The following is a 21,581-nucleotide window of genomic DNA, read 5'->3' on the forward strand; positions in this document are numbered from 1 at the left end:
CCTAGGTTCCATATTCAATCATTAACTCACTTACACTATCCCAGAAGGAAAGAAAAGGCAGCTACTTCAATTAATCACAAAAAACCCTGGCAGGCACAGGCAGTGTAGCTTAGTGGTTGAGTATCAACCTATGAACCAGAAGGTCCCGGTTTGATTCCCAGTCAGGGCACATGCCCAGGTTTCGGGCTTTATTCCCAGTGTGGGGCATGCAGGAGGCAGCCGATCAATGATTCTCTCTCATCATTGTTGTTTTAACTCTCTCTCTCCCTTCCTCTCTGAAATTAATAAAGATCTATTTAAAAACAAAACACAAAACAACCTTGCCAGAAAGAATAAGTCCCAAAACTTCACACTTAAAAATATTAAGTTATGCAGCAATCCTGAAGAACAAAGTAGGTGGGATCTCAATACCAGATATCAAGTTGTATTACAAAGCCACTGTTCTCAAAACTGCCTGGTACTGGCACAAGAATAGGCATATAGATCAATGGAATAGAATAAAGAGCCCAGAAATCAGCCCGAACCGATATGCTCAATTAATATTTGACAAAGGAGGCAAGAACATACAATGGAGCCAAGACAGTCTCTTCAATAAATGGTGTTGGGAAAATTGGACAGATATATGCAAGAAAATGAAACTAGACCACCAACTTACACCATACACAAAAATAAACTCAAAATGGATAAAGGACTTAAATGTATGACAGGAAACCATAAAAATTCTAGAAGAATCCAAAGGCAACAAAATCTCAGACATATGCTGAAGCAATTTCTTCACTGATACAGCTCCTAGGGCACTTGAAACTAAAGAAAAAATGAACAAATGGGACTACATCAAAATAAAAAGCTTCTGCACAGCAAAAGAAACCATCATCAAAACAACGAGAAAACCCACTGTGTGGGAAAACATATTTGCCAATGTCATATCTGATAAGGGCCTAATCTCCAAAATTTATAGGGAACTCATACAACTTAACAAAAGGAAGGTAAACAATCCAATCAAAAAATGGGCAAAGGACCTAAATAGACACCTTTCAAAAGAGGACATTCAGAAAGCCAAGAGACATATGAAAACATGCTCAAAGTCACTAATCATCCGAGAGATGCAAATCAAAACAACAATGAGGTACCATCTCACACCTGTCAGACTGGCTACCATCAACAAATCCACAAACGACAAGTGCTGGAGAGGATGTGGAGAAAAAGGAACACTTGTGCACTGCTGGTGGGAATGCAGACTGGTGCAGCCACTATGGAAGACAGTATGGAGTTTCCTCAAAAAACTACAAATGGAACTCCCATTTGACCCTGTGATCCCACTTCTAGGAATATATCCCAAGAAACCAGAAACACCAATCAGAAGGGATATATGCACGCCTATGTTCATAGCAGCACAATTCACCATAGCTAAGATCTGGAAACAGCCTAAGTGCCCATCAGTAGATGAATGGATTAGAAAACTGTGGTACATCTACATGATGGAATACTATGCTGCTCTAAAAAGGAAGGAACTCTTACCATTTGCAACGTCATGGATGGAACTGGAGAGCATTATGCTAAGTGAAATAAGCCAGTCAATGAAGGAAAAATACCACATGATCTCACTCATTCATGGATAATAGAGACCATTATAAACTTTTGAACAATAATAGATACAGAGGCAGAGCTGCCTCAAACAGATTGTCAAACTGCAGCGGGAAGGCCGGGGAGGGTTGGGGGGCAGGAGGTAGGGGGGTAAGAGATCAACTAAAGGACTTGTATGCATGCATATAAGCATAACCAATGGACATAAGACACTGGGGGATAGGGGAGGCTAGGGGACTGTCTAGGGCGGGGGGATAAAATGGACACATATGTAATACCCTTTGTAATACTTTAAGCAATAAAATAAAATAAAAAATATTAAGTTAATCTCGCAATAGGAAAGAAAAATTAAGATGTTTCCTTAAAAAAATTCTAAACAGATTATTTTTGTAAATTATTTTAGACTGGAGGAGTGGTTTAATGCCCACCTTTGTAGGACACTAACAACTACACAAAATTTTTATCCTCCTATATAATAAAAGGGTACTATGCAAATTGACCCTAACAGCAGAAGGACCAGAATGACCGCTTGACCAGTCACTATGAGGTGCACTGATCACCTCTTGGTTCCTTTCCCTGGCCGGCAGGCTCTGATCATCTGATGGCAAACGGGGAACCGAGGATGGGTGGTGGTGGGTGCCGGTAGTGTTAGGTCAAGGCCCCCGCCCTGCCAGTTTCCCCCCACACAGAGGATGACTCATGGAGGGTGCGGGGCCAGCGATCAAATGGGAATGGCTGACCTCTCGGTCCTGTCCCCCGACCGTCAGGGTCCTATTGCCCAATGGCAAATGGGAACTGGGTTGGGTGGCAAGCAGGGGGCGGGGCCGGCTTCCAGCAGCTGGTGAAGATGGCCCTGATCGCAGGCCAGGCCTAGGGACAGTACCCGCGCACAAATTTTGTGCGCCGGGCCTCTAGTAGTTTTATAAAAGACTTATTTTCAAACATTACTTAATACTTATAACAGTACTATAATTTGGCATCATCCTCATTTTACTCACATATGCGTTAAGAAGTCAGGAAGAATTAGTCTTTGAAGTCACACAAAAAAGAAAGCAGTTTATGGAACAATTTTACAAATGAACTGTAATGTCCCTTCCTATTCCAAATAATTTTATCCTATGACATTCTTTAATCTCAAGGGATAGAGACCAAAGTCTAAAAAGCCATTTGAAGTATAGATATATTTGACAAGGGCTTATAGGAAAACTACAGGTTGGGGCATAGACATTTTTACATCTAATTTATTAATATTTTCACCAATATTTGGTACTGCCAGTCTTTTTTATTTTAACCACTATAGTGGGTTACAACAATTTTTCTCCTATTCTTTTTCTAGAAGTTTTATGGTTTTTAATTTCTGCATTAAATTACCTTGGCACTTTAGTAAAAAATCAACTGGCTACATATTTAGGACTATTTTTGAATTCTCTATTTGATTCCATTGCTTTAATATGCCCATCCTTATGCCAATACCACACAACTTTGCTTACTGTAGCTTTATTAAAAATATTGAAATTTGCCTGGCTGGTATGGCTCAGTGGTTGAGCATCTACCCATGAACCAGGAGGTCACTGTTTGATTCCGGGTGAGGGCACATGCCTGGGTTGCAGGCTCTATCCCCAGTAAGGAGGGGGGTGGGGGTGGGGGGCTGCAGGAGGCAGCCAATCAATGATACTCTAATCATTGATGTTTCTATCTTCTCTCCCTCTTCCTATCTATCTATCTATCTATCTATCTATCTATCTATCATCTATCTATCTATCATAAATATAAAATAAAACAAAGGTAATTAGTCTGTGAAAACATATTTGAAATCCTCTGGCAAAGCTGAAAATCCAAAAACACCTAGACTGTAAAACCGAAGCCATAGACAAGTTGGGCATGAAAAAAAACACTGGTATTTGGGTAGTTACTATAGGAATGGACCAGTACCTTAACTGCCTGTGGTGTTGAAAAATTTAGCCAAGCAGGAACAAAGTCATGCTGCGCCATTTAGGTCCAGTGTCTCTTTTCAGCAAGGTGAGGCATCAACCTCATGGCCAGGATCTGAAAATGAGAGAACTCTCATCATTTATGCTTGCAAGATCTTGATACTAATGTGTAAAGGAGTGTGTGATTACTTAAGATCCTGCTCTTTACAGAAAGACCTGCCCTCTGAGTCTGTCTAGATTACTAATTAGAATCCATACTTCAGAGAAGTTTTAAACAAAGATATGGTCTGTGAATATATATCCATGAAAAACACACATACAAAAAGTGACCTAGACCTGGAAGGTTATATGAAAGAAGCTAATGAATTCTTGTGTTATAGCAGAACCTTAAGAATAAACATTTAGCCCTGGCTGGTTTGGCTCAGAGGATAGAGCATCGGCCTGTGGACTGAAGGGTCCCGGGTTTGATCTGGTCAGGGGCACATGCCCAGGTTGGGGGCGTGCAGGAAGCAAAGAATCAGCGATTCTCATCATTGATGTTTCTCTCTCTCTCCCTCTCCCTTCTTCTCTGAAATCAATAAAAATGTATTTTTTTAAAAAGAATAAACATTTACTCAAAATTACAGATACTTATAAAAAGAGATTAATCTCCTTTAGGTAACTTTTGGCAAAACCAGTAGGGGAAAAAAAGGCAGTAAAAAAATCTTCCTAGAGAAGGAAGACACAACCTTTCAAGAGTTTTATTTAGTTCACATTTTAATTTCCTCAAACACAACTATCATCAGTTTTTCCTGAAAGATCCATTATTGTCTCCAAATCACCCCACTGATATTTTCCAAAATCAAATACACCAGAAAGCAGTATATCTTCCACGATACATATACATACAGTCTTCTTCCCAAGTTAGACATAGGAGAATATTTACCCCAGAGTATAACCTCTGTGGTCCTGTTTCCTGAACTCCTTGAGTCTGCCAGCTGGGTTTCCCACGAGGTTCTCGTTAGAAGGGTGCTTAATAAGGCTGACCAGCAGCACACCTTATGATGAAGCACAAAGAAGCCAGGCTCTGTGTGGATCACTCTCTCAGTCCCCTCAATTGCTCATCTTAAACTACCTAGTTCCTGACACGGTTTCCAAAAGGGAAAAGGGGGGAGGGGGAGGGGGGAGGGGAAGATAAAAAAAGTATTTGTTACATTTAAAAATGGGGGGAAGGGGAAAGACCTATGTCTATGTTCACCTCATTCAACTTCCTTGAGTGATGGCTCTATGTTGTTTAAATAGATAATACATGGATATTTGCACAGTGAGTACAAACACTGTTCATAACAAGGGCATAACTAGAAAGACAGGTGGACTTGCAAGGGCAAATAATGTCATCTAAGTGACAGATCAAAAATATAATATTAAAGAGCTATAAAAGGTCTTCTGAGCATTCAACTCCAGTGGCAAAACATCCACATGAAAAGCCCTTAATTTACAAATCTCATTATTCTTACACAGCTGCTAAAAATAGTGTGCAGATATGTATTTATATTTGTCTTATTCTTCAAAATCTAAGGATATAAGAAATCTTGTTAAAAAAAAAAAAAATCAGACAGGAACTTGATATACTTTTCCCTCCAAAGAATAGCAGCTTTCAAGGCAAATTTCTTGGTATAAAGCTCCCAAATGTATCTTCTATTTCTTTGGTCTTCACTATTTATAAATTCACAGCAAAATTAAAACAAGTAGAAAGATGGGGGTTAAGGAGTAGTCAAGGAGAAAGACAGTTCCAAAGTGAGGTTTTCTTCTCTGCAGTTTTCTGTATTTCACTTGTTTTGCCCTTTCCTGAAGACTGAAATTGAGCTACTGGAAGGTGATGTGAAGAATCTTCTATTGCTTCAGTAGAGAAGTCATTTATTATTTTGGATCCATATCCATCATTATTCAATAATTTAAAAGGCCACAGGAATCTAGCACTATAAAAAAAAAACAAAAACAAAATAACATTATCACAAGGCGAAATCATTATTATATATAATTGCTAAAATGAGACAATCAAATGTTCACTCAAATAAAGGTCCTTAGGAGTCAAAACTCTTAAGTTTAATTTAGACATTAATGTGTCACCACCTATAGCAACAACATAATAAGCTGGTTATAATTCTAAGAATTTTAGAAAAGCCACCTGAAGAGAGTCTGCTTTTTAAGAAATCTTCACCCGAGGATATGTTTTCAATCATTTTAGAGAGAGAGGAAGGAGAGAAAGAAACATGGATGTGAGAAACATCGATCAGTTGTCTCCCGTATGTGCCCTGATTGGGAATCAAACCCACAACCTTGTCCCAATCAAATGAATCATCCGGCCAAAGCAAGAGCTCGCTTTTTTATATAACCATTAATCCAATTAGCTATCAAAGGAATTCAGAAATGCTAATTATGCCCTGGGTTTGATTTCCAGTCAGGGCACATACCCAGGTTGCAGTCCAATTCCTAGTCAAGGTGTATGAGGGAGGCAACCGATTGATGTTTCTCTTTCTCATTGATGCCTGCATGTCTGTTTCTCCCTCCCTCTACTCCTCTCTTTAGGTCAATTAAAAAAAAAAGGAAATGCAAATTAAAGAGTGTTAGATTTACACATAGAACAGCTTGCTATAAATAAATGGTCGAAGAGCCATAGAACTTGCTCATTTATTACCACAGTCATCATCTATCTAATTATTCAGGCTAGTAAATACCTCCGTGGGGAAATAAAGGGAAAGAAATAAAAAAGATCATGGGGTGGGGGGTTCAATTTTATCTATAATACATTATTTCTTAAGTTGAGTGATGTGTACATGACTATCCACTTGTTCTCTACACTTTTTTATATACTTGTAATACTTAAAGAGTAGTAATAGAATAAGCATATATGAAGTTGGGTAAATGATTTGAATAATGTATTTTATAAGTTGAAACACATATACATGTAAACATACATATATATCAATCATCCAGAGTATATCTAGTCCTTCAGCAAAAATGGAATAGCCCTAACCGGTCTGGCTCAGTGGATAGAGCGTCGGCCTGCAGACTGAAAAGTCCCAGGTTTGATTCCAGTCAAGGGCATGTACCTTGGTTGCGGGCACATCCCCAGTAGGATGTGTGCAGGAGGCAGCTGATCGATGTTTCTAACTCTCTATCCCTCTCCCTTCCTCTCTGTAAAAAATCAATAAAATATATTTTTAAAAAATGGAAGTCATAAAAACTGACCTTACACTAGTTGTTTCAATTAGTTCCAAAGAATGAAACACCCATGTTCTCTAATCACATAGAAAAATTAGAAAATGACTTTCTCTTGCAGTTCCCTCTCCTTCTTCTTCCTGATGAAATCCTGTCCAAAGCCATTAGGTGGGGTCAAGCAAGTTAAGGATCTGTTGGTGGCAGAGGAGGTGCTACAGAGACCCAGAGCAGGGTGTTGGGACCTAACCAGATGTGAAGGGTGTCCATGTGGGGTGGAGAATTGAGAAATGTGTGTGTAAAGTAGCGGCACAGTGAAGGATGTCAGAACCCATTAGGCATCACAAGCAAGTGTCCCAGTAGGAGGCAGCCCAATGCAGAGTGGGAGCCTGAGTGGAATGAGAAGGGCATCCTGGCACAGGGATAAGGCCAAGCTAACTAAGGGCTTCCATGCAGCAAGGTGCCTTCACAGGTGTTCCAACTTGAGTGTGGTGAGAAATGAATACTTTATCAAAGGAATACTTTGATAACAGAAGGTTGGTCATATATTGGGAATTAATCAAAAAGTAAAAATATTAGGAAGCATGGGTGTCAGATTGCTTACTGTGTGAGACAGGAGGCAATGGTAAAGAAAATTTCAAAATAAATAGAGCGACAAAAAAACCACAATAAATTTGCAATATTACAGCTAGGGCAGCACTTAATAGAAAATAAGTTTTAAAAACACTTTTTAAGAAGACTAAAAACAGCCCAGCAGGCATGGCTCAGTGGTTGAGCATTGACTTATGAACTAGAAGGTCATGGATCCGAGTCCTGGTCAGGGTATATGTCAGGGTTTCGGGCTCGGTCTCCAGTGTGGTGCATGCAGGAGGCAGCCCATCAATGATTAGCTCCCATCACTGATGTTTCTATCCCTCTCTCCCTCCCTCTTCTTTTCTAAAATCAATAGATACTAAAAAAATAGATATTAAAGAAATAGATATTTAAAAAAAGACTAAAAAAACAAACTGACCTAATAATCTAGATGATAGAAAGAATTGAATTCATGACCTTCTGGTGCACTGGATGATGTGCTCCAACCAACAGAGCCACACTGGTCAGGGCACTTTTTATAATATATTATAAACTCCTTTGGTGATGTCTTTTGGGGCTGTAACCATTTTTAAAGGGAGACTAAATGAAGTGGCTTTTGCTTAAGTACTTTAATTGTGCCTTCTAATGCACTTAACACTTGCTTCTTCAGAAAGAGTTACAAGTGTTGATCTTAACTCCCAGCAGCAGGCCAAAAATTTGTTGCTTGTAGAATGAATGTCCTTCTTTGAAACTCACACGACATCTAGCATGATGCCTTTCAAGAAGAAAAGAGTCAAAGGTTTAATAAATTATAATAAAGCAAGGATGCAGAAAAATTGGAACCCTCTACATCATTGGTAGAAATATAAAATGGTGCAGCTGCTGTGGAAAATATTTGGTGATTCCTCACAAAGTTATAGAGCTACCATATGACCTAACATTTCCACTCCTAAGTATATATCCAAGAGAAATGAAAACATGTGTCCACACAAAAATTTTTTAAGTGAATGTTCATAGCAGCTTTAGTCACAATAGCCACAAAGTAAAACAACCCATTCATATATCCATCAACTGATGAATACATAAACAAATGTCATACATCCATACAATAGAATATTGTTCAGCTATAAAAAGGAATAAAGTTCTGATACATGCTACCACATGGATAAACCTTGAAAACATTATGCTAAGTGAAAGAGCCAGATACCCAAAATGACAAATATTACTATATGACTCTCATAGGTAAAGGCTCAACCACTGAGCCACACCGGCAGGGTGATGATCAACCTTTTCAAAACCTATGACTTATTGGGCATTTCATATTCACCCCGGCAATCTATGAGGTACTTCACAACATGGCCTAATTTTACACCTTATAATTAAACTTATACTGCTAGTACAGACTATCCCTGACAAGTGCCTTATCTCAATCTCCTCTACCTTAGGTTTCCTTTACCAATCAATCTTCTGTGTATTTTGATCTCAATCGCTCTCATTTTCTCCACAGTCCACATCTACGACTACTGTTACCTACAACCTCAATCTACTCTGGTTTTATTCAACTAACAAAAACCACACCCATCTCTCATCGAGTCTGTATTCCCTTTAGGTATTTATGCTCATTTTCCTTCAGTCTTTCTTAACAAAATTTCTATAGAGAGCAGAGTACACTTAGTGTTTTCATTTTCTCACTCCCCTATTTATTCCTCAATCCATACCAAATTACTTCCCTCCCACATATACACAGTAATTCAAGTTACCTCTATAACACCACTGGGGCTTTGGCTATAATATAGAGTACAAAAAAATAACCTATGGGAAAATAAAAAAGTACACAGTGTCTAATTTTTAATTATCTTGTAAGTGAATGTTCATAGCAGCTTTAGTCACAATAGCCACAAAGTAAAACTTTAAAATTTGGGACCATTGAGGAGAAAACCAAGAGTATGGGGACCCACAAAGAAGTTCAGCAGAAGTGTATTTCAAGAAAGTAAGAATGATCAACTGTATCAAATGCTATTAAATGATGGAAGACTGAGAACTGACCACTGGATTTAGCAGCATGTACATTACCAGTGACTATGCTGCATAGGGCCGCGTGAAAGCCTGATTTGAGTGGGTTCTAAGGGACTGTAGACTGCAACACTCCTTTGAGTGTTGTAGAACGATGAAATAGGGTAGCAGCTAGACTGCTAGAAGATCAAAGAAGTTTTTTTTTTAATACATTGATGGGAATGACCTAGTAAAGAAGAAAAACCTGATGTAGTTGATGAAGCTGAAAACAATGCCCTTGAGTAGGTGAAGAGTGGGATCTGATATGCCAGAGATTGGCCTTCAATGGCTTTGTTATTTACAGTAATAGTAGAGGGAAGGCTGAATACCTGAGTACTACTACAATGAGAGCTTAGACCAGTGATGGCGAACCTTTTGAGCTCGGCGTGTCGGCGTGTCAGCATTTTGAAAAACCCTAACTTAACTCTGGTACCGTGTCACATATAGAAATTTTTTGATATTTGCAACCATAGTAAAACAAAGACTTATATTTTTGATGTTTATTTTATATATTTAAATGCCATTTAACAAAGAAAAATCAACCAAAAAAAAATGAGTTCGCATGTCACCTCTGACATGCGTGTCATAGGTTTGCCATCACTGGCTTAGACTGTCTATTCTGATTGCAACTATCTTCTCAATGAAGTAGAAACAAAGTCCTCAGAATGGGAAGGAGCAAGTTTGAGAAGAGTTAGGGTATGAAATGAGAACTGGAGAGTGAATGAACTAAATACACTAGTTTCCCAGCACAGTAAGGCCCACATTTTTAAGTTATCATGGATTTAAAGTAAGACCAGTTAGCATAGTTCTGTAGTATAAATTACCTAGTCCAGTGGTTGGCAAACTCATTAGTCAACAGAGCCAAATATCAACAGTACAACGATTGAAATTTCTTTTGAGAGCGCAATTTTTTAAACTTAAACTATATAGGTAGGTACACTGTTATTAACTTAATTAGGGTACTCCTAAGGTACTCCGCATGTGGCTCACGAGCCGCAGTTTGAGTGGTTGGCAAACTGCGGCTCTTTGGCCCCTTGAGTTTCAATTGCACTGTATGTGCGCCCCTGCTCGTGGTATTTTGTGGAAAAGCCACACTCAAGGGGCAAGAGTTTGCCGACCACTGACCTAGTCCATCATTATGTACTCCCTGAACCAGGGGTGGGCAAACTTTTTGACTCAGGGCCACAATGGGTTCTTAAACTGGACCGGAGGGCCGGAACAAAAGCATGGATGGAGTGTTTGTGTGAACTAATATAAATTCAAAGTAAACATTATTACATAAAAGGGTACGGTCTTTTTTTTTTTTAGTTTTATTCATTTCAAACGGGCCGGATTCGGCCCGCGGGCCGTAGTTTGCCCACGGCTGCCCTGAACGCACTGGCTCTTCTCTCGAAACCTGTATCCAACTCCCAAACTCCAACCCCAGTAAAACCCAAATCTTGGTTACTCTGTTCTATCACCCATGAAAGTTGACAGTGGTTGAAGAAAAACACAAAACCATGCTTTTAAACATTGGTTATCTACAACAAAAACACCCTGACCAATACACTCAAAGGTCAGAAACTTGTGACTCACCATCCTCAATGGCTTATACTGTTTACATGTACCTGGGCCAATCCCATCTTAAAATCCCTTCTCTTGGTTTCTATGACGCTGTATCGTTAAGACTACAGTTTTCAGATTTGGATTGCACCAAGCTATAAAATTTCAAAATGTTTCAGTGATACTGGTTGCCGATTTTATTTGGATAAGTAGAATGTTAGAAAAAGGACAAATCATATTAAAAAAAAAGAAAAAAGAAAAACTGTCACCCTTACATTGATAATATTCAAGAAGGGCTGGAGAAGTCTTTGTCAGAGAGCAGTGTGAATGAACTGCATTATGATATCCTGATCCTCTCCCTACCCTGTGATTACTTCTTTTCCCACGTTTTCTTTTGCTCTGTCAATATAACAGCTACTCAAAAGCTCTGATGCAGCATTTTTTCTTGTTTCTCTGGAATCTCTTTACTCTCTCATTCACTTTCAAGCCATCAGTTCTCACCTCTAAGTGGATGACTTAAATTCCTGCTTCTTGAAGCATTATATCATGCACGTATCTATACTCAAGCATCCATCATGCATTACTTTTACTTGTTTACATATTATATCTCCCCTACAAATGGGGATCACTTGGTAGGGGTTAATAGCAAATGAGATAATCTTAGTATACACAGGATGACTGTTACGTAATAATTTAAGAGATGTTGACAATTACATCAATTAGTAGCTCCTTTATCTTCCTGTTCTTAAGAGCTCTTTGAACATTCCTTCAACTGCAGAGCCCAAAACAGTAACCCCTGCCTATTTTCAGATATTCACTCGTCCTAATATTTCCTTTCCAAATCTCATGAACTGAGAATTCTACTTATGTTTAAACTAGAGGCCTGTTGCATGAAGAGATTCGTGCGATAGGCCTTCCCCTTCCCTTGGATGCTGGCACCAGTTTTCCTCTGGCACCCAGGACCCAGGCCTTCACTCTGGCTGGGCTCCGGTCAGAGGACCCCCCACCCCCTGCAGGCCTCACGGCTCCGCCGATCCCGGGGCTGTGAAGCCTCGCGGCTCTGCGTGGCACCAGGACCGTGAGGACTCGTGGCTCCGCTGATCCCGGGACCGTGAGACCTCGCTGCTCAGCCGGCTTCGGGGCCCTTTGGCTTTGCTCCACTCCTTGGAGCCTATGTATGCAAATTAAGTGCCATCTTTGTTGACAGTTAATTTGCATATCACCCTGACTAGCCAATGGGAAGCGTAGTGAAGGTACGGTCAATTACCCTTTTTGTCTTTTATTAGATAGGATGTCTTTTAACACTTTCACTTCCTCTAAAAGACTGAATAACCCAACAAGACTCTATACTCATTTCCTAACTGTCTGTATATCAGCTTCCCTCCTAAGTCCTCAATAAGGAAAACACCAGGGTTACTGGTAAGCCTGTTGTTAATTTTTATTTAAAAAAATTTTTTTTTAAATCCCCACCGGACAAGCAAGGAGGGGAAAAGTGATGGGGGAGAGAGTGTGATGTGAGAGAGACACATTGATTGGTTGACTCCTGCACACGCCCAGACTGAGGGCATGGATCAGACCTGCAACCCAAGTACATGCTCTTGAGCGGAAATGGAACCTGCAACCCTCTGGTGTGCTGGCCAGAGCACATTACGTAATTTTTTTAATCCTCATATTTGATAGTTCAGCACAAAAAAGTAGAAAGTCATTTTCTACTTTAGTATTTATTTTAATTTCAGAGGAGAAAAATCCTTATTTAAGAATTCATAAAGGACATGAAATGTGAGCAGGAATGAACCAAAAGGGCACATAAGACACCTTTAAAATTTGTTTTCACTATAGCATTTTCCCATTAAGAAAATACTTATATCATAGTTATCAATATTGAGAAGTGAAACCTGCTATCATATATTTAGGGTCCAATAAACCAAAAAAAAAAATCTGTATCTAGTACAAACTTGATGACAACAAACCTATTTGTCAAAAAATATAACTGGAAATTTTATGTATTACCCTGTCCACAAGAGATATGTATTTGATATGCAAGTGCTCTGCAATAATATAAAGCACTACAGAAAACACTACTTTGAATCACTCACAAATTTCTACTTTTAAAACCTCAGTCAAATCATGAGAGACTATTTCAAACCTATTAACCTGGCAAAAACTTCTGCAATGATCAAGTATTGATAAAGATGTAAAGCAACAAGGAATTCTCATATATTGTGGGTGGAAGTGTAAACCTGTATAACCATTTTAGAAAACAGTTTGGCAAATATAAAGTTGAAGCTGTGAAACCTCTATGATCCACCAATCTTAATCATACATGAACACAACACAAGACAAAATACCCAGGCCTTTCTCCAGACAAATTTTTAAAGGTTGAGAACTACTGCTTTTAAGAACTGGGAGTAGATACAGAGCAGTCGGCTTGGGGGCTGAAAGGTTCCAGGTTTGATTCCAGTCAAGGGCACATGCCTGGGTTGTGGGCTCAATCCCCAGGAGGGGGTGTGCAGGAGGTAGCCAGTCAATGATTCTCCTCTTTCATCATTGATTCCTCTCTGCCCACCCCCTCGCCCTTTCCCTCTCTGAAATCAATGAAAAATCTATTTTCAAAAAGTTTATGCCATAGCCAGTTTGGCTCAGTGGATAGAGAGTAAGCCTGTGGACTGAAGGGTCCCAGGTTCAATTCCGATCAAGGGCACATGCCCAGGTTGCGGGCTCGATTCCCAGCCGGGGGCTTGCAGGAGGCAGCCAATCAGTGGTTCTCTCTCATCACGATGTTTCTATCTCTCCCCCTTCCTCTAAAATTAAAATAAAATAAGATAAAAAAGAATTGGGATTAGATAAAAGGGAAAATTCTTTTTAAAAGATTATCTTTTAAAAAGACATTCATGGAAGTTTTTTACTTAGTTAGGAAACGACCCTATTTAAATAGAGGCAGTAACAAACAAAATCTTCTGGAAGGAGCAAATTGACAATTAAAAAAATTAGGGTCCTTGGTTGAAAGAAACCAACCGTATTTAGGTAGATTAAGCCAGAAAAGTAATTTATCAGATATAGAGAGTTCAGAGAATGAATGAGAGCCTCCTTAACTTGGCAAATATGCAGAAACCAAGTAAAGCTTAGTCAAGACCACCAACCAAGATCACACCACAGGAAGAGCCTCAGGAAACTCCACTAAAATTGCCACTGCCACCAGCCAATGGAATGGATTCTAAACTGTCCTTGCTTCTTTGCACCTATCCAGCCCTCAGTCAAGTACATCTGAGTGGCACAGCTACCAGGGGTCCAGGACAGAAAGTGTATGTATAAGATATGTGTATGTGTGTATACATACAAGTTATACAGCCTTTCCAATTTCCTCTCTAAGAGTCACAAAAATGCAACACTGGAAAGGGGTTAAAATGATAAACAGATAAATGGAACAACCAAGAATCACTTTAAAGCCCCATGAGTATAATGTACAGCACAAGAATTATTCCAGTCTTCCCATTAGTAATAAACTTTAATGTGTATTTTCTTCTGCTTCATATTCCAAAAAACATTTCCTGAAAGTAATTTTACAAAGAAAAATTTTAAAACCTAAAATTTATAACCTTTCTCAGGTGTTTAATCTCCTTTCCAATATTGTGTCTTTCAAAGTCACAAATACTTGCTGCAACCATAATTAAACACTTATTATAGAAATGGAATTCACTGAAATCACAACAGTTCCAAATAAGAATACTAGTAATATGATACATATGTAAATTTACTATCTAATGCAATCTGACACATTAAATTCTGGCTATAAGATTTAGATAACTATGTATTTATGCAAGTATCCGAAACTAAGAGTTTAGAACCAGCAAAACTGTTTACTAGCATTTGTCCCAAAAGTTATCAACTACACTACAAACAGGCTATTTAATAGTAACTTTTATCAAATATTTGCACCTACACTGGCCCTGAAAGGCTCCAAATTCCCTATATATGTTAGTAAATAGTCTATTTGTCATATTAAAAAAACTATCGTTTTTATAACTGAGATTTAATAGTAGTGACTACTATATCAGAAGACATACATTTTTACTTCAAGCGTTTTCTCTTCTCAATAATAAACTTTGCTTCCCACCCAAACATTACTTTTAAGTTAGAAGAGCAGACTCTGGATCTAGCTGGCTCTGTCATTTACTAGCTGTACAACTTTGGGCTAATAAGTTACTTCAACTTCTTTTTGCTTCAAATCCTTATTTATAATTTTGAAGTTGTTGGAAAGTTCATGATTAAATGAGTGAATATATGTAATGTTAAAATAGTTGCCAGGATGTTTTCCCCTGGGGGAAAGAAAAGAAAAGTACCTGCCAAAAGTGTGTATTTAATCAGTGTTAAGAATAAAACAATAGGGGGAAGAGAAAATTTCAGACCAAATAGGCTGAGAAAACTACTCACTAGTACCCAAAACCAGAATACAAAACCACTGCAAACCCAGCATACTTAGCTCAATTTTCATAATACAATAAATATATACTAGAAAGAAAAAAAGGACAGGAAACAAACTATCTGAAAAGTTAATATTCAACGGGGTCGGAAGGGAATTCCCAAAAAGCACAGAATCACCTATGAAGTTAACCTCCTGACTCCCCTTCCCCAAAAATCAATTTCAATCTAAGCTTCTACATCTAACTACCAATTTACAGGAAATCAGGAAAATCTAGAATATGAGAAACTCTGCAAGACAAATGACCTGATTTCTTCAACAAAGTGCAGAGAAAGAGAGAGAGAAGAAACATACAAATTAAGAGTCTTGAAAGAAAATCAGTCAATTACAGTGTGTAGGGCCTGGGGTCTGCTTAAAAACAAAAAACAAACAAACAAAAACTAGGAAAGTCAACAGAAACATTGAATCTAAGAAAGAAAAACAGAGCAAACAACTCCATGTGCAATGATCTGTTCGGATTTCACCCCATTGGTAAATGGATGTACATTAAAGATAATTTCAGACAATTTATATTTAACAATTATGAAGTGCTTGCTATTGTCAGGCATTGTTTTAAGAACTCTACAAATATTTTGTTAACCTCAATAACCCTATGAGAAGGTACCACTTTCCCCATTTAACAGAGGAAGAAACAGGCACAGAAACCTTACCTAAAACTCTCCCCAAGTCATAAAGCTGTCGAGTGACAATGCTGAGATTCAAACGCAGGCTATAAAGTTGGTACCCTTAATTACTATATCATACTGTCTACATGATGTAGTGGAAACAGCTCTTTGGAATCAGATAAAACTGCCTGAATACCCATCTCTCCTTATGTCATATCAATTATTTATTTAACTTCTCAGAACCTCTGTACACTCACTTGTAGAAGAGAAGGGCACCATACATAGTTAAGGAAAAGAGAGATTATATATTGGACTATATTATAGGCTTTAGCTTATGAAACCCACAATAATGGTTCTCACTACCCTTCCCATCATACCTGCAGCGACTAATTAAAAAGTCGAGCTAATAATTCATAAACACAGAGCAGAAACACTGGAATAGCTCTACCTTTTAATTAACTAGCTAAAGAGCACCCAAACCAACTTTTCAAGATAGTTATAAATATAAACTTTAAGAATAGCAATAATTCAAAAAGGAATATTTTACATAAAATTTAAACTTATAATCAGCAGAAACAAGAGTTTGCAATTTAAAGTATAGCCAAACTTAAATTTTTTTTGAAAACAAACAAAACTTATTCCACATAAACAGACCTACTGCTCAGAAAAGTGCACTAAAATTTTGTTTATGCTGGTGATTCTTTAGACTGATGTCTGGTTAATATAAGGCAAAATAGTTTTATCATAGAAAAGGAAGGTAGCCCTAGCTGGTTTGGCTCAGCAGATAGAGCAATGGCCTGCGGACTGAAGAGTCCTGGGTTTGATTCCAGTTAAGGGCACATGCCCAGGTTGCTGGCTCGATCCCCAGTAGGCTGCATTCAGGAGGTAGCCGATCAATGATTCTCTCTCATCATTGATGTTTCTATCTCTCTCTCCCTTTCCCTTCCTCTCTGAAATAAAAAAATATGTATTTAAAAAAAGAAAGAAAAGGAAGGTAAATTTAATTAATATGTTATAAAATCAACTTGAGCCCTGACCGGTTTGGCTCAGTAGATAGAGCATCGGCCTGCGGACTCAAAGGTCCCAGGTTCGATTCCAGTCAAGGGCATGTACCTTGGTTTCGGGCATATACCCAGTAGGGGGTGTGCAGGAGGCAGCTGATCAATGTTTCCCTCTTGTAGATGTTTCTAACTCTCTATCCCTCTCCCTTCCTCTCTGTGAAAAAAATCAATAAAATATAAAAAAAAAAAATCAACTTGAAAGACAGCTATGTTGTTAACCTATGAATATTTTTGTGTTTATTTGTTATACCACCAAGTTCTTTGGTGGCAGGAAATGTTTTAAGGTCATCTAGGTATTCCTAGCACCCAGCATGCTGATACTGGCACCATACATAGTTCACCCTCTTGCAGTACCTCTTCTTCTTCTTTTTTTTTAATTTATTGGGATTCCATTTGTTAATTACATAGGTTTAAGGTGTACAATTCTCTAATACATCATCTGCATATTGCACTGTGTTCACCACCCCAAGTCATGTGCTTCTGCATTTCTTAAAAAGGAGAATAATTGACCCGTTCTGTCTAAAAAATGAAAAATAGCCCTGTCTGGTTAGCTCAGTTGGTTAGAGCATCATTCCGATACACCAAGGTTGTGGGTTCTATCCCAAGTCAGGGCACTTACAAGCATCAACCAATGAATGCACAATTACTAAAGTGAAACAACAAATGGATGTTTCTTTCTCTCTCTCTCTATAAAAAAAAAAAAAAAAAAAAAAAAAAAGGATAAAAGAAAAAAGCCCTAGATGTTTTGGCTCAGTGCATAGAGCATTCTTCAGACGGAAGGGTCCCGGGTTTGATTCTGGTCAAGGGCACATGCCAGGGTTGTGGGTTCGATCCCCAGTGGGGGGGGGGGAGGGGCATGCAGGAGGTAGCCTATCAATGATTTTCTCTCATCACTGCTGTTTGTTTCCCTTTACTTTTCTATCTCCCCCCCCCCACCCCCCTCCCTCTTCCTCTTTGGGGGAAAAAAAAAAAAGCAACAAAAAGAATTAAAAAATAAATAAAATAAAAAATAATTTGCCCAAAAGATCAATTAAAGGCTGATTATTTGCTTCAGTAAAGGAAAATAACTATTAGAATCCTTTAAATATATATGCCTAGTTTATTTGAAATCACCTATAAAAATCCAATTTACATAACAATAGCAATATTTTACCTCTTTAGTTAAGATATACTTTTGGACAATAAATGATTAGCTGTGCTTTTTGAACTATTGAAGTTTGATTATAGTCAGTTTTGTTTTGAGCAGACTTTAGCGGGAAATAAAATTCAGAATTTGATTAATAGTCATTTCTGAGGCAGTATTATCTATGCACCACATAGAATTTTTTACAACCCATTTGAAAAACCATATATACACACACACCAAAATTTATCTTTTCTATGGACTACTTTTCCAGCTGATCCTTTACAATTTTGTGTGTTCTCTTCTTTCCAATAGCATAAATACTAGCTGGATGAGTCTCTGGGCTTTTTTTCCTCAACTAAAAAATGAATGGGTAAAACAATATTTACCTCATAGGAATAATAAACTAATACATGTAAAGCACTTCAAGGAGGAGTCAGTTCCTGGCACATTAGAGTTATCACTGTTGTTAAGTGTATACACTTTAATCATAAAACATATGCAATCTGCTGAAGTCTGATTCAGAATTGTTTTATCTTTAACTGAGCATTTGAAAATGAATTTGTAAGCAGAAATGTGCCCCAGATTCCAAACTTATTAAAATTGTTGCATGTGCCCCCTCCTTAGCCAAGCTTTTAAACAGCCACTGATAGAGAAAACTAGTTGAAATCACTCAAAATAAAAAAGGCTTCATAATACCCCCCCCCCGCCCCAAATTTCAAGAGCTCTGATAGCATACTATCCAGTATCAATTGAAAGAATATATCACCATATACAAACCATTTGAGTACCCTAGAAAAAATAATTACAATAAGGTCGCATCTAAGTTTACGGGGTCCAGTAGGAAACGATGACAAAAAAACCAAACTGACTTGTAATTTCTATAAAGCACTTTAAATGTTTTTCTTTTTTCGTAAAACCACCAAAATAAGAACAAAAAATCCTAAAATATAAATGTTTGTATTGAAAGAATGTAGGAGAGTAAATTGACACTGACTCTCTCGTGGGGGCGGGGGAAATGACAGCTTATTTAACTATTAATTCCAAAGTTCTCATTCACATTAGCATTTTATTATCGTTTAGACAGATTACAAGTCGAAACTCAAGCACCTTCCCAAACACTTAAGTTAACTGTTTCTGGTTTACATTCTCTGCCTTTTTGTTTTCAGTTATACTTCTGGGTCTTATAGTAAAAAATAAATAAATAAAGAGCAAACAAAAAGACAGGCTTTTGTCTAAAAGGACACAACCACCAGGCGCTCCACGGCTCAAGTTTGTTTTCACTTGTCTTCACTCCTCTAAGGAACGACCCAAACTTAACGGCACGCAGGTTCCCTTTCGGGTTATTTCACAGAAAAGACCTCGGAAAAGCCGCGGCCCGGACCCCAGGGCTCCGCGCCCCGGGGACACCCGTCACTGTACTCGGGAAGGGATGACACGGAGAGCGACTCGTTACTGAACTAAAACATGAGCCACCCACGGACTCCGTTTTTTTCCGGAGCAATAAATCATATCAAAGAGCAAGTTATTTCAACAAATATGACAAACCAACCTCAGAGCACAAAGCTGGGAGATAAAATGAACACCACAGCACCATTTCAAAACTATAAGCAATGACAACACACAGCCCCCGCACCCACTCTTACGTAAACTTTTGGAGTAAGCAAACTTCTTTGGCCTCACGTTTGTTTTCACCTACCGAGGCCTTTTCAAGATAAGACACCAGTTACAAGACAACCGAAAGATCAAAAGATGAAGCTGTCCCCGTAGGAGAAACAACTAAAAACGTAAGACGATTTAACGTATTTTAAGTTACCGAAGCTCAGGGCACTTCCCCAAGCTACAGCCATTTTAGATTCAGCGTTTCTTTTGAATTTCACCGGGAGTCTGGGGGTGTGTGTGTGTGTTAGAGGTAGATTTAAAACAGAAAAAACAAAAACAAAAAAACCCCCCACAAAACATCTCCTCATACTTCAAGATCTACTAGCTTTTTTCCGAGGGTCGTGATGGTAGGTGCTCAACCACGGAAAACACCTCGCTGCCAAGGAGAACCAGAAGGGTGGGGGTTAAAGGTTTTCCCCCTCACACACACCGCATTTGACTAACACGATCATTTCCTCATTATTATTTTCCTTCACTGGAAAAAAGCCCTTGGCTCTCCTCTAAGAAGAAAAGGAAACCCGTAAACCAAGTCACTCCACCGCCAGGCGGAGACGCCTGGAGAGGAGCCCGAGAGCCGCAGGTGAGCGTCGCGACCCGCAGACCCGAGTTGAAGCGGGACCCCTACGCCGCGGCGCCGCCCGCGTCCGGAGCCCACGCGCAGGGGGAGGTGCCGGTGCCCACCACACGACCCGCGGGCTCCGCTCCCCTGGCCCGGGCCCACCTCCACCCAACCACCTGTGTGCGAGCCGCCTCCAACTAGTTTCAACAGACGGCCGGGCAGGCAGCGGGCGGAGTCCCGCGCCGGGAAAACCCTCGATCTCCTACTGCCCCGCGGTCGGGAGCTCCCACTCACTGGGCAGCGGCCGGGCTGCAGCTAGGCACGCGACACCGCGGTGTCTGAGGACGCGTCCTCGGCTTCCTGGTCCCGCAGAGCTGGAGAGCCCACAACCATAACAAAGCTCTTCCCAAAATGGCTGCCCGGCCCACACTGCCCAGGAGGGGCCCGGCGGGTGGAGGGGGAGGAGCGACGCTCGGCCCAGCCCGCCCCCATTCAACACCGCCGCACACACACGCCCACTCCCAACGCCCACTAAGGACGCACGCGCACGCGCCTTGCTCGGGTGACCCTGCCGGCGCCCCACGCCGGCAACGTTCGGGGCACGTGAGCGGCGGTTATTCCCTGCCCCGCCCCCAGCTCCCTCCGCCTCGACCAGAGGCGGGGCCCGCGGACTTTGGTGCTCCCCCTCGTCCCCCGGCCCAACCCTAGAGCCAGGACGCGTGTCAATGCGTGCGTGGGGGTGTGTGTCTATATGTACCCGCCTTTTCCTGCTCCTCCGTTCTTCACCCTCCCACACCCCGTCCCCAAATTACCTCCACAAGGACTAGCAAACCCGTTTCGTAGGAGCGTGCGTTTGCCGACCCTGCCCCACCTTCCGCTCCTTCGCGAGCGCGTGTCGTTAAGACTCCAGCCCCCCGCGGGCCACACGACCGGGCTCGGGAGGCCAGCGCTCCGGCGCGCGACGCGCTACCCGCCGGGAGTGGTAGTTCCGCTGCCGGCTGGCGTCACGCCCTGGGCCGGCACAGTGCGGCTTTCTGGCCTCTGCTCGGCCGAGAAGCTGTTCCCCAAACTAAAGTCTCACGGGTATTGCAGGACGGGAAGGGGCGGCGCTGCCAAGACGCACAGAGGAGGAAATAAAAGCGAAAGCCTATCGCGACCAGAAGCGGTTACAGTTAGGAAGAGTTTGCTGTGAGCCCATCCAGCAATGGGAG

The 21,581-nt window shown here is 40.2% G+C and overlaps 1 protein-coding gene across 1 annotated transcript in view; it reads right to left on the minus strand.

The window, feature by feature from the left end:
* Positions 1–20,801, minus strand: part of GPBP1L1 (GC-rich promoter binding protein 1 like 1) — a 49,677-nt gene extending 28,876 nt beyond the window's left edge. The window contains exons 1-4 of the mRNA XM_081085856.1: positions 20,665–20,801; positions 5,127–5,473; positions 4,441–4,552; positions 3,517–3,630 (exon numbers count right to left, since the gene is read on the minus strand). Of these exons, the coding sequence (XP_080941982.1) occupies positions 3,517–3,576 (60 nt within the window). The 5' untranslated portion in view covers positions 3,577–3,630; positions 4,441–4,552; positions 5,127–5,473; positions 20,665–20,801. The remainder of the gene's footprint in view (positions 1–3,516; positions 3,631–4,440; positions 4,553–5,126; positions 5,474–20,664) is intronic.
* Positions 20,802–21,581: the final 780 nt, after the last annotated feature.

Source organism: Myotis nattereri, assembly GCF_964212035.1.
Source record: "Myotis nattereri genome assembly, chromosome: 3".
NCBI classification, from domain to species: domain Eukaryota; kingdom Metazoa; phylum Chordata; class Mammalia; order Chiroptera; family Vespertilionidae; genus Myotis; species Myotis nattereri.